Genomic DNA, 12562 nt, shown 5'->3' on the forward strand with positions numbered 1-12562 from the left:
GCTTTTCTTGCCCCGTTCAACAATGCTTTCACACAGCGAGGGTTAATCCGGAACGCATTAACCTCGCTGTGCGAGGCACCACTGTATGAGATCAAATTAGTCTGGCAGGATTTGTTCTTGACAAATCTGTATTGGCCGCTAGCCATAACTGCACTGCTTCCTAGGTGCTTGCACAGTGACTGTTTTATAATTTGTTCCAGAATTTTCCCTGGGATTGACATCAGGCTGACTGGACTGTAGTTCCCAGGTTCCTCTTTTCATCCCTTTTTGAAGATGGGGACAGCATTAGCCCTCCTCCAGTCCTCTGGCACCTCACCCATTTCCCATGATTTCAAGAAAATAATGGAAGCTTTGACAACTGAAAGGTGGGAGAAATCAACCCAGATGGCTTTGTATAACGAAGTCCAGGGCTCAACACTTCCAAATCTGGATTCAAATATTGTGTATTACCGATCTTCACAAAGCGAATTTTGCCCTATCTAAAAAACGTTGAGCGATCGCATTAGTGATCCCAAAAAAGGGATCGCTATGCGATTTCGTTGTTGTACGGTGCGCTCGTTAAGCGAGGCACCACTGTACTGCTTAATTTGCTCCATTCTTGACCAAAGAAATTCTGTGCGACCCTTTGCTTAGTGCAAGAGACGCCCACATGTGCTCCAAATACATTTCTGTGTGCTTTTTCCAGAATCTTTTCTCAGTATTTAACAGGGACAATTAGCTGTTTGTGGGGCCCTTCTCCACCCGTTCTCCACCCCTGCCATTAAAACCTGTCTTTACACAATAGGTCTCGGTCCACACAATACCTCTCTGGATGCTCAGGGGACAGTGGAATGAGATTCTCTTCAATTTTTTCCAAGCAGTTGTTTAAGGTGCTATCTTCCTTTTGTTCCTCAATAAAGAAGGAATTATTAGGATTTTTCATCAGCACCAAATCAGCAGTCTCCCTTATTTTAGGATGTTCCCATAATCTGGATCTTTCAACTAAAGTTTCAGTGGTTGAGATTCCCATGCTTTCCTCACCAGCTACAATCTACCTCCTCGGAGAATGGGTTACCATGCAAACACTCTGCACATGCTTTGAGAGATCCAAACCAATCAGACAAGGAGCTGGGATTTGATCTGACACAGCTACTTTCCATATACAATGGTGCCTCGCATTGCGACGCTAATTCGTTCCGCAAATATCGCTGTTGAACAAAAAGGTCGCAATGCGAAATAAAAAAGCCCATAGAAACGCATTAAAATGTGATTAATGTGTTCCTATGGGCTTAAAACTCACCGTTCAGCGAAGATCTTCCATAGCGTGGCCATTTTCGGAGCCTTTTAAGCGAGGAATCTGTCCCAGAAAACAGTGGGTGGCCATTTTGTTTACCTGGCGGCCATTTTGAAACCACTGATCAGCTGTTAAAAAACCATCGCTTTGCGATGATCGGTAAGCGAACCAGGGGACCGATCATTGCAAAGTGAATTTTCCCCATAGGGAACATTGTTCTGCGATTGCTTTTGCGATTGCAAAAAGTTCATCGCAAAGCGATTTCGTCGCAAAACAGAGCGCTTGCTAAGTGAGGCACCACTGTACCAGGCCACCCATGGTAATTCAATGCTACTCTAGCGACCGACAGTCCTGCAGAATCAGAACATATCCCTTTGAGGGTGACCTTCTCCTGCTTCAACATGTTTTCTTTAGGAATTATGTCTTGACACCTAGATACTTTTTACTATTGATAAAAATCATTTCTCCAGAGGTTTCCAGTAAGTCTTGATCACGCTTGATTAAATAACATTGAATCACTTGGGAAGCTGTGGGTTCTTTGCCAATTCTGTTTCCTTTGCAACAGTGCAGCCGTTAGAAGCTTCAACTGCTGGTGGCTGAAGGCAATCATAATCCCCGATTGTCTAGTTTGACCCCCCTCAAACATGCTCGGACTGCTGTCAAGTTGATAGAAATTCATGGTGACCCTTCCCAGCCTTTTCCAACTACAAAGAAGTGTAGTTTCCTATTCCCTTTTTTGGGGACACCCTGAGACTCTATAGAGATTAGGTCCATCCAGGAGGCACATTGGGGTATCAAACTCCCAGCCTGGCTTTACAGCCTGATCACTAACTCACTGAGCTATCCAGCCAGCTACATATGCATTTAATTTACAACCTTCAAAACTAAATGTTGAGCCAAATACAGTTTACAGTTACACACATTTATTAGCCTTCTGCAAACACAGTTTTATTTTGGGAAATCCAGGATCACAGTCCTTCTTCAGCCCTGGACACTTTATCGCCTTCCTATTTGGACGCTGTCCCCCTGCAAATGTTCTGCATAGTGATGGAACAGAAGTCACACAAGTGGGACAAAAGAGTGAGGACTGGCATGGATGAAAGGGGAATTCTGTGGAAGAAAGAACAACCTGGGAATGCTGCTGGGTCAGCTTCAAGACATTTCTACCAAGCTTCAGAACAAATCAGTCTGTCTACCTCCCACCTGTGATGTTTCTCCATCCAAACCAGGAAAGAGGTTCCAATCCAGGTGAGGAGCGTATGTGACACTACAGGCTATTTCATGTTGTGGCCATTACTTCAGGGGAAGAGGAGAGTCAGGGACAACCCGGTTCTGAGGAGGGCCCTTGGCTTCCTCTGTGTTTGCTGTACGGATCCAGCATCCAAACTGTAGACCAAGAGCTTCCCCGTCAGGCTGGATGTGTTGTTCATTCATCATTTCTAACATTGACATCCTCCTTCTACTATCAGGGGTTTCACAGAAGGGATACAGAAGGATTCTTTCAAAAGACTGATGGAGTGCTAATATAGTTCCTGTGGACAGTCAGGGCCATCCCAGTTCTGAGGAGGCCTTCGGCAAACGACTCTGAGTTCCTTCCTATAGACTGGCCTAGTCTCCGCATGTGGGATTATGTGACACCAGCCATGGAGAACAATGAACCACCATTTTATAATTCCAGTTATTGTCCCTCATGGTCCAGAGTGCAATAAGGTTGGAATGATCCCAACCCTAAAGATTCCATTCCACTTTTCAGAGAAGAGAAGCCACAATGGTGAAGAGGAGGGTGGAGCAGAAATAAAGGACAGGTGATGAGCGTCAGAAGAGTAAGGACTGAGCATGACTGATGGGAGTACAAATGGCCCTTTCCTACCCAAGAAACAGTTCTTCTGGCCCCTTAGCTTTGCAGAACTCCATCTTGCTCAGTGCCAAGAGCATTTGGCTTCCTCTGTGTTTGCTATATGGTTCCTGCACCCAAACTGTAGACCAAGAGCTCCCCCCTGGGGCTGGATATGTAGTTAGTTCATCATTTCCAATATTTACAAACTCTTTCTAGCTGAAGAACTTCCATGGTTTTCACAAAAAGGGACATGTCATGGATCAGAATACAGTGGTGCCCCGCATAGCAATGTTAATCCGTTCCAGGATTAACGTCGCTATCCGGAAACATCGCTATACGGAACGTAAAACCCCATAGGAACGCATTAAACTCCATTTAATGCGTTCCTATGGGGGGAAAACTCACCGGTAAGCGAAGATTCCCCATCCGGCCGCTATTTTCGATGCCTTGGTAAGCGAGGGCAGGGCACGAAAATGCTGCGGGCACCCGGCGGCCATTTTGGAACCACCGATCAGCTGTTTTCTAAACATCGCAATGCGAAGTTCGGTAAGCGAAACGCTTACCGATCATCGCAATGTGATGTTTTGCCACCTAAAACATTGCAATGCGATCGCATTAGCGATCGCAAAAAATGCGTTGCTATGCGGATTCGTCATTAAACGGTGCGCTCATTAATTGAGGCACCACTGTATGTGGATTAAATCATGTACTAAAGATGGGATATGTCGCTGTGAACAATGTGAAATGGATTCCATATTGGTTCTATGAATGAATGATTTTGTAGGATGGGAATGTATTTCCAGAGGGCTGCGGATACAAGCCAATACAAGATAAGAAGACCAGACACTTGTTATGGCGGATAAGACAATAGACTGAGAAAAACAACACCCGTTTCTCGTGAGAAGAGAAGGAGGGGACAGCTTCTATCACCTTACACCGTGATTGGATGATAGCGTGGGAGACCAAGAAGACAGGAGGAGCCAAGAAGGTAGAAAAAGGAACTTTTGCCATGTGCAGTGTTCCATCTTGTTCCTATTTTTCCTTTTTGGATGGAACCATAGATTTTTCTAGATCTTTTTGCCTGCTGCCCCGTGCAGGGAAAGGACAGGGAAAGATGTAGGGCGTCAAGGAAAAGGAGAAGGGGGGCTTTAAGCCTTTTTCCTACCCTAAAGAAGCTTTTAGGGATTTTTAGAGCTATCGTAATTAAAAGAGAATTATTTGCCTTAATTGTAATTTGTAACAAGCCTCGAAAATGCTTATTTGCTATGCTTTTGCATCAAACTGACCTTATTCTGTAAATCTATATTTTTTCAATAAAAAGATCAGTTATAAAATATTTTGGTCTCTTGAAACAATGAAGCTGTCTTAGCTATAACCTGAGGGGGAAACAAGGCCACATTAAGCTACCTAATAGAGCCAGGTAGATCTTAGGACTACAAAGCTCATGTGTAACTTCCTGCTGAGCTTTCTTAAGGGTCAGTAAATATCTTTTTAGGCAGACTTGTAAGAAGAAGTTTGTTGTACCAGGACTCACCCAGCTGCATAGGGGTACTCAGATTTCCAATTACTCTCTGTCCGACTGACCAAATTCTCCCTCACAGGAAACTGGGTCATGACAGGATCAAAGCAGTTTGATCCCTCCCCCCTCCTTATTTATGTGTGTATAAGATGACTCTCCATTTTTAATCAAAATATTTTAGACAAAAGTATCATCTTATACACAAAAAAAATTACGGTATTTCCTTTGCCTCATGGAGAGCTTGACAAGGTTATTTCTTTGGGTTCATTCCCCCAGAATGCCCCCCCAGCATGGCCTCTATAGTGCAAGAGAGGACAAGGCGTGTGTTTGTGTGCGTGTGTAAGCATGCATGCACAGTTTATCCTCTTCAGCATTCATGTTTCTATCCTCTGAATGAACTGATATCTTTTTCAGTACAGAATGAATTCCTACATTAGCTTTAGAGGACCCTTGTGGTGTGATCTGGCAGGATTCTATCTATAATCTTAGTTTTTTTATCCCTTAAAAAAAAAGTCACACCAATGTCACAAAAAGGTGCCTACTAGATCTTTTGTATCCTAAGAAGAACAAACAGCAAAGGACATCATAAGACACATTAATACTGTAAATGCAAAATGAATATACTTTATTACCTACTGATTGAAATTCTAATAAAAGGGGTTTCATGCATTCAACACGTTCACGCCACAGCTTAGAGGGAACTTTATTGGGAAATCCTTATTGGATTCCCATGTATTTAAGAAGGGGATCCTATTAATTGATAGCTACCATTAGCATTTCTCCAAATATAACAAGCAGGAAGTATTTATCCTTGTGACACAGGTAAAATGCATGTTCCTAATTGTAGAGTGATTGTAGAGTCCACTCCATAAAGAGGATGAAGGTGTAGGGATGCTTGTTGTCAACCAGCAAGGTAGAATTCCAAGATCTTACTCTTCATGTTCTGCTTGTAAACCTCTTAGATGCATATTGGTCTTGGAAGTATGTATGGTGGGGAAAAGGAAGCGAGATGAGAGGGGCATTTGTTCTGATCTAAGAAGCGTCTTATGTTTGGGGAGAGACAGATGCCGAAGCCTTTGGGCAGTTGGTGGGCACACCAGGGCATTATGTGAGTCACTTATGAAAAATCCTGTTGCTCAGTGTCAGAAATCCCACTAGAATTGGCCCATCGAATCAATGAGGTATTGATGAGTCAACTTGTGTAAGTTCAGTTCGATCTACTCTAAATGTGACTTTCTTTGCATAGTAAATTGCATTTAGAATAGGACCGATAAATGAAATTCCCAATGCTTTAATGGGCTCACTCTGGTGTGAATCAGTATACCAAGCAACAGGATTTTGCCCTATGTTGCTGTCACTTCCTTCCCCATCCAGACATTCCAAAAGAGGATCTCTCATAAATTTGGGGAACCATGAGTCCTCTCCACCCTCAGATGTCCATCAACTAGCGGTGTATGTGATAGAAAACACAACCCTTTGAATCAAAAGCTGAAGGATAGCTGGGAATCAGATATTAAAATTCATGAGAAGCTGGACTGTTGTGTTGTGTCTGTTGGCTGCCAACTGGTGGTACAGAGTACAAAATGAAGGCAGACTTTTAGCACTGATGGAAATGGGATCATATCTAATATCAAAACCTATGTTGTAGTAGCTGTTGCTGTTTCAGAAATATTATTTAAAAAACAAGGAAATTCTATATGTGCATGGGAAAAAGGCATTTTAATGACAAGTTTCCAGTCAATGCACAACTTACTCTCTACCCCATCTCTTCTGCTGCTTTGTTACATTATGGGTGCCAATTCACTTCTGATTAATGTTGACTCTAACACGGTTTTCCATGTTCATGAGATGTTCAAACAGTGGTTCACCATTGGTGATACCTAGGATGCTTCTGAGGCTGAGTATTGAATTCAAGTAACCTGAAGCCTTAGCAACGAACAATCCTGCCTCCCCCATTGCTCATTCCTTTTTAGGAAATGCTCTAATTTAACACGAATTTAGCCCAGAGAAGCTTCACAAATAATCCAGAATGGACATATCCGGAATGCTTTGCTATGGCCAGTAACATAAAGGATCTGACACCCCCCAACTACTGGGGAATATTTCAAGGACCCATTGAAAGGGATCCTGCATGCATCCTGATCTCAAATCCATCTTCTCATTATTAAGGGGAATGGTCAGAAACATGGAGTAATGATCTCCAAAACAGGTGGCTCTACTCTGAAAAAGAAGAAGGGCATTCCTCGTCTCTGTAGAAATGTATGTGCAGGCTTTGGGGTCACTTCAAACATCCTTGGCTCTGGGGAGGCAACCAGTCTTCTTTAAATAGCATTAAGAAAGTTGAGCAGCAATTGAGCAGCAGAACTTCTGGTATGGGATTGAGTTCTGTGCATCTGAGTCCCTAGATCATGTCACTGCTCGTATTAAAGCAAAACAGAAATGAAAACAAGAAGAAAGAGATGGATAGTAATCAAATGACATCTCAGGAACAACCTTTAGAACTATTGAAAGACCTACAGTTGACTAGTTCTTGACCAATAAACGGCCCCAATGAAATGGATCAACATTTTATTAATGTGCTAACAATAGAAGCCAATATGGAAAGAAAGTTGAAGTGAGAACAGAGGAGAAGGGAAAAGGAATTACATAGTAGAAGAGGAGATGGGGAAAAGGAACTGCATAGGAGAGGAATGTGCCTTTATGGACGAACTCGCATTAGGGTTTGGCTGATGAAGGAAGCATGATTCCTCCCTAGAGCCAGGCACGGGAGAGCCAAATCCGAGCTCTCCAACATTTATGGACAGCCTGGATAGCTTCACCTCCTCCTCGAAGGTCTTCCCGTCGTGCTAACCTGCAACACATGGGGAAAGTTTGTTAGCTGCTTGTGCAAGAGATTAAACAGTTGATGAAATTGCAATCTGATTCGAAGACTTGGTGCTCGTGGACAGAAAGCCTTCTGAGTTAGCAAAATATTGTGAGACAGGATTTCAAGTAAGCATGAAATGGCCTTAGAGAGTTGTTGTGGACGTCTGTGTGTCTGTAGAGAACTGTGGGACTGAAGTGGTAAATAAAAGTGAGACCTCCTCATCCTTCAACATTTAATCCCATACAAAGGGCTCAATAGAAAGTTCATTGGAATGGGAATGTCTTCTACAGTCATTTGGAAGTTCTAGATTCAGTCCACCAACAATTCCTCTGGAGGTGCCTCTGTACATTGAAGCCAGATTTGTATGATTCATCATCCTAAATACAGAGCTCTGTGTCGGATTCCTGCTAGAACATAACTTATGAGAAGAAGTAGAACTTTGGCTCTGCTACTCAAGTAGTTCCACCCTTTTACAAGGACTTTACAAAGAAGTCAGTCTATGTGAAAGCCAGTTTTGCTGTTGACCCATCTTAGAATGTCACAAATAATATCTTTCCATTGCAGGTCTTTTTGTCACAAGGGAATGTTCAGAATTCGCTTACTTATCCTTACAAGTTCTAATGGCATAATTAACTAAAACTTAAAAAGTAATCCAAATCTTTGAGGTTAATACATCTGAATTTTAACATAGTCAGAACTTCTTTGGCTAGAATCTTGTTCCTGACACTTATCGCACTAGAGTAGGCCCATTGAATGTACAGTGAGTCCGTTCCTCTGTACGTTCTATTGATTTAAGTGGACCCCCTCACCTGTGACATTTGAGGATCAAGTCAGTAACAACTACGAATAGAAGCAACAGAGCGTATGGAGGAAGAGCTTCAACGGTCCCTTATTGATTCAATAGGTCTACTCTAGGGCAATTCCTGTGCTGAGGAACAGGATTTTAGCCATCACATAAACAATGAATTCTAAATTTCTTACAAGAAACAAATTCTACATCTACTGGACAAGAGATTCGTGCATTCATATTTGACTAGAGCAGGGCTTTTGTTTAGCTGTCTAAGGAAGGTTAAGCAACCTTCTTTAGACCCAAATGCCAAGAACATTAGCTTTTAAGGGAGGAATAGGATTCTCACCAGCACATGACCAGATAATGAATTTGTGAGCTGAGATTGCTTTGTGTCTTTTGAGATCACTTGCGTACATATGCAAGAATTCCCACGCTCTTCATGGAGGAACTACATGTCTGGAGTTTGGCAAAAAAATCCTTTTGAATTACAAATCCCAGAATCCCCCAGCCAGCATGATATATTCAATAGACATACTGATGGAGCAATTGGTCACATGACTTCCATTACGTAGTCTAAAGCAGCACAATATGTAGGCAGTTTGAATCCCATGGTGGAAAACCTGTCCTTCAGGAGATCAAGGAGCTTCTAAGATTCTAAGGTGGAGAAAAACTTGCTCCCTTAAGTTAGAATTTTGGCTATAACGTAGTTTGGAACTCCACCTGACACATACACAACATGAGCCCTCCCCAACTATTCTCCTTGTGTTACTGGAGAAAGGCACCAAGGTGTGAGATACGAATAGGCATAAATCTTAAATAAAAGTTGTGCAGTCTCCCGGAGCCACATTTGTAACCCTTTAGCTGAGGATATTATGACAGTGTGGAAAAATTCCTTTTTTAGATTACATGTCAGGGGAATCTGGGGGAAGACGGGTGCCCAGTGGCAAGGCTGGCAAAGGTCTCTGGAGCTCCATTCCAAAGAAGTAAAACGTCTGTGCTCTGCCTTTACGTGGAAGCAACCCCTCCTAAGAGAAGAGCTTCCTTTTGCACTGTGTTGTTAATGGGCATGTATGGCTGCAACCCTGTGCAAGAGACTCTCGTAAGATTGCCTAGAAGAGACAAAATGCAGTACACTTCTATCTGGAAATTCTTAACAGTTTGCAGGATAAGGAGGTCAGCTGGAGGGGGATACATCCACCAATTTTTCCTTGACATTTGAAAAGATGGGAGCTAGTGTTTACACTTCCTCGCTTTTATATTTAAAAAACTAATCTATTGCCTGTCATGTTTTGTCATCAATACTTGTCCTTCTTTTATCAAAACTGGAGCCTGTTGCTGTCGATTTCCAACAGGAGGAGGTGGAGAGAGAGAGATGCAGTTCGTGCAGTTGATGAGATGTAGCTGCAGGCATTCTTCAGCAGCTCTATTCTGGCCATCTAAGACCAACCTAAGCAGAAGGCAACATTCACTCCAAAAATGGAATTGTAACTCCATTCATGGTCAGTTGCATTTCATTCAGAAAGTCGACTTCCCTCTCTCTCTCTTTCTCCCTCTTCCTGTGTAAACATACTGTAACTTTCCGATAAACAGCTGTAGATTGCCTATCTTATAAAAAGGCGATTCTCCTGCCTTGTTTTTGATGGATTGATGAAAAGCTCATTGCTTTGGATTTCCAAACTGCCCATCAATGTATCTCTTTAATAGAGTCATTTATGTTAGATTGGTGGCAATCGAATCATAGGAATCCCATGAAAAGATCTCATCGTCTCGGGAGCTAAAGGGACTTCAGCTGAAATTCCATTTTCTTGCTCTATTTTGCATTGACTGATAAAGTTCTTTTGGAATCTGGGCTTAGCCACAAAAGACACTTCCAAAAGCCTTGTCCCATTTCCCCAGTGTAAGAAAAGGAGCAAGGGGATATGGGTCCACCTTGCCATGAGGAAAGGCGTATCTAACCATTTGGGCACCTGAGGCAAGAAGATCCATGTTCCCTCCATTCCACCCTGGGGTGTGAGTGTTGCCCCCCCCCCACGAACGAGGAGGAGAAGAAAGGCTGGCCCTCTCCAAAAAGAAAGGGGACACTTCAAAAAAGAAAAGGAAAATGGATCTGTTCTGGAGGTGTTGCTCTATATATCCTTAACAGTAGTAGATGTGGTTCAAGAGTTTGCTGCTCTCAGATTCTGTTATCCAGGGGCAAAGCTCACGTTCCCCTTCTCTGTTTGCGGTGCTTGGCATCAGGATTGTGGACAGCGACCCCCTTTCTCAGATGCCTTTGAGTGTCTGACATCCAGAGAAGATGATGCCGAAGGAAGCCTGCTAGCCTTTAAGGTGCCTCTTGGCTGCTTTGCAACACAGTAACATGTCTACTAGTTGCGCAGCTCGTTGCAGAAAGACGGAGACAGGAAAGAAAGGGACCTGAAATCCTTTGCTCCAGGGATGATGAAAAGCTTATTACGTATTAATGGCTGCTCCTAAATGAAATAATTCAAAAGTCAAGAGCAACATGAAGTCATGAGAAAATAAAGAGAGAGGAAAGGGTGAAAAAAGTAAAATATTTTAACAGGGAAGGGAAGAATGTGAGAAATACATGACTTACCAGTGACGGTGAGATGAGTTCCTTGTCCAAAGATTTGAACAGTATTAAACCGTTCAGCACAGTAATAATCTGCCTCATCTTCAGCCTGGGCATTCGTTATGGTTAAACGGCCAGTGTTCCCAGAGGCTGAGCCGTTGAATCGATCCGGGATCCCTTCTCCCCGGGTGCTGGAACCATAGAGCACAAAGCGAGGGTGCTGCTTGGGTCTCTGCTGCATCCAGAAGACGGAATCCCAGCTCCCATCACTGCTTCTGATGCAGGAAATCGTCACAGTTCCTCCTCGAGACACAGAGGCCGAGGCAGGCGGAGTCACTCTCAGCTGTGAACGGATACCTTGGGAAGGCGAAGAAGCAAAAAGCATGAGCCTGACACATTTTCTGTTCTCTGAAACACCACAAAAGTGTTAAGTATATGTGCTGAGTATCTGTGGCTAACGTGTGATGAAAACCAGTGTGTAGCTGTGAAGTGGGGTGTCTCTTCTCTAGAGACTTACCTGAGAGGAAGCTGAGGAGGGCGAGAAAAAGCACAGCCCAGGCCATGGTGAGCTCTCTCCGGAGGCGTCTGACTTTGCTTCAGGAAGATACCTGGACGGAATCTCCACCTCCTTCTTTTAAACGCTGCAGGACCAGAGAACAGCCCCTTCATGCAAATGTGGCCTCTGCTCACTGGCCTTGCAAAGATTCGTAGCTGTCCTTCTTAGCACTGTGCCAATGAACACAGGAGAAGGGCTGAGAAATTTAAAAGATTTGTCTCCTTTAATCATGTGGCTGCTTATTTTTGGTTTTTAAAATGCCACAAGAACTTTAATTTAATTTTTTTTATTTTTGGTCTCTTGCTGGAACACTTACAGAACCAGGCTTCAGAAGAACTGAATACCAAACAGACGGGTGGATTAACCATTAAGCACAATAAGCACATGCTTAGGGGGGGCATCAAGGGAAGAGGGGGGCACCACAGAAATTTTCCATAGCTGAATTTACCATGGGCCACTTGCTGCAATACTGCAAACGGAGCAGCCATGAAAAAAATTACATACAGATATATACAATAATAGCAAGAGCGCTCAGAGAGCGTAGACCTCCACCAAGGGTCATGAAATCAAAGAGGGAATAAAAACCCACCCCATAAATGAAAGCAGTGGAAAATTTGTATGCAGTCTGTGGAATTTGTATACAATCTGTACAACTTCAGTAGAAAAGAAAGGAAGACACACATACTCCGACAAAAACATAACCTCCTCGATGGAAGTAAAAATAATATTGATAGCAATGATAGAGGTTAATGATACACATTAATCTCGGAAATGCAACAAAATTAGAATCTGGTAAATTTAACTGCCCCACGGTTCATGGAGGCTCATGTGATCATTCTTGCCTAACTTCTAAGTCTTCTTCATGTTGGCTGTCCCGTTCAGTTGTCCCCTGAGACTGCACAAGGGTGCTAGTAGGTCACTCAGTATCCAGCATGCCAAGAGGCAATAGCACAGGTGCTAACATTGTAACTTTGTGTCAGGATCTGGCCTACATGGCCCTGGTAAGGTCAGTGAAGGATCAGGGCCAGCCTGACCCATGAATTGCCAGGTGTTTGCAGGCTGAGGCCCTGGCCTGAGCAGCAGCTACTCGGCCACCCATGAGGGACCGACCTGGAAGCCTGGAAGGAAGGCCTATGGAAGGGGTGGTTC

General features: G+C 43.3%; 1 protein-coding gene and 2 gene segments (V, D, J or C); 2 read left to right on the plus strand and 1 right to left on the minus strand.

Moving 5' to 3' along the window:
- LOC140702678 (Ig lambda-1 chain V regions MOPC 104E/RPC20/J558/S104) overlaps positions 1 to 12562 on the plus strand; it is a 255235-nt gene that overhangs the window by 220951 nt on the left and 21722 nt on the right. The gene's annotated exons all lie outside the window — the stretch shown is intronic.
- The window catches only part of LOC140702671 (immunoglobulin lambda variable 2-23-like), a 276893-nt gene that overhangs the window by 46903 nt on the left and 217428 nt on the right, over positions 1 to 12562 (plus strand).
- LOC144584758 (immunoglobulin lambda variable 2-23-like) lies at positions 7181 to 12298 on the minus strand. The segment is given in 3 exon segments: positions 7181 to 7480; positions 10882 to 11214; positions 11375 to 12298. Coding segments are annotated over 3 exon segments (384 nt in total).

This window comes from Pogona vitticeps, chromosome 14 (genome assembly GCF_051106095.1).
Source record: "Pogona vitticeps strain Pit_001003342236 chromosome 14, PviZW2.1, whole genome shotgun sequence".
NCBI classification, from domain to species: Eukaryota; Metazoa; Chordata; class Lepidosauria; order Squamata; family Agamidae; genus Pogona; species Pogona vitticeps.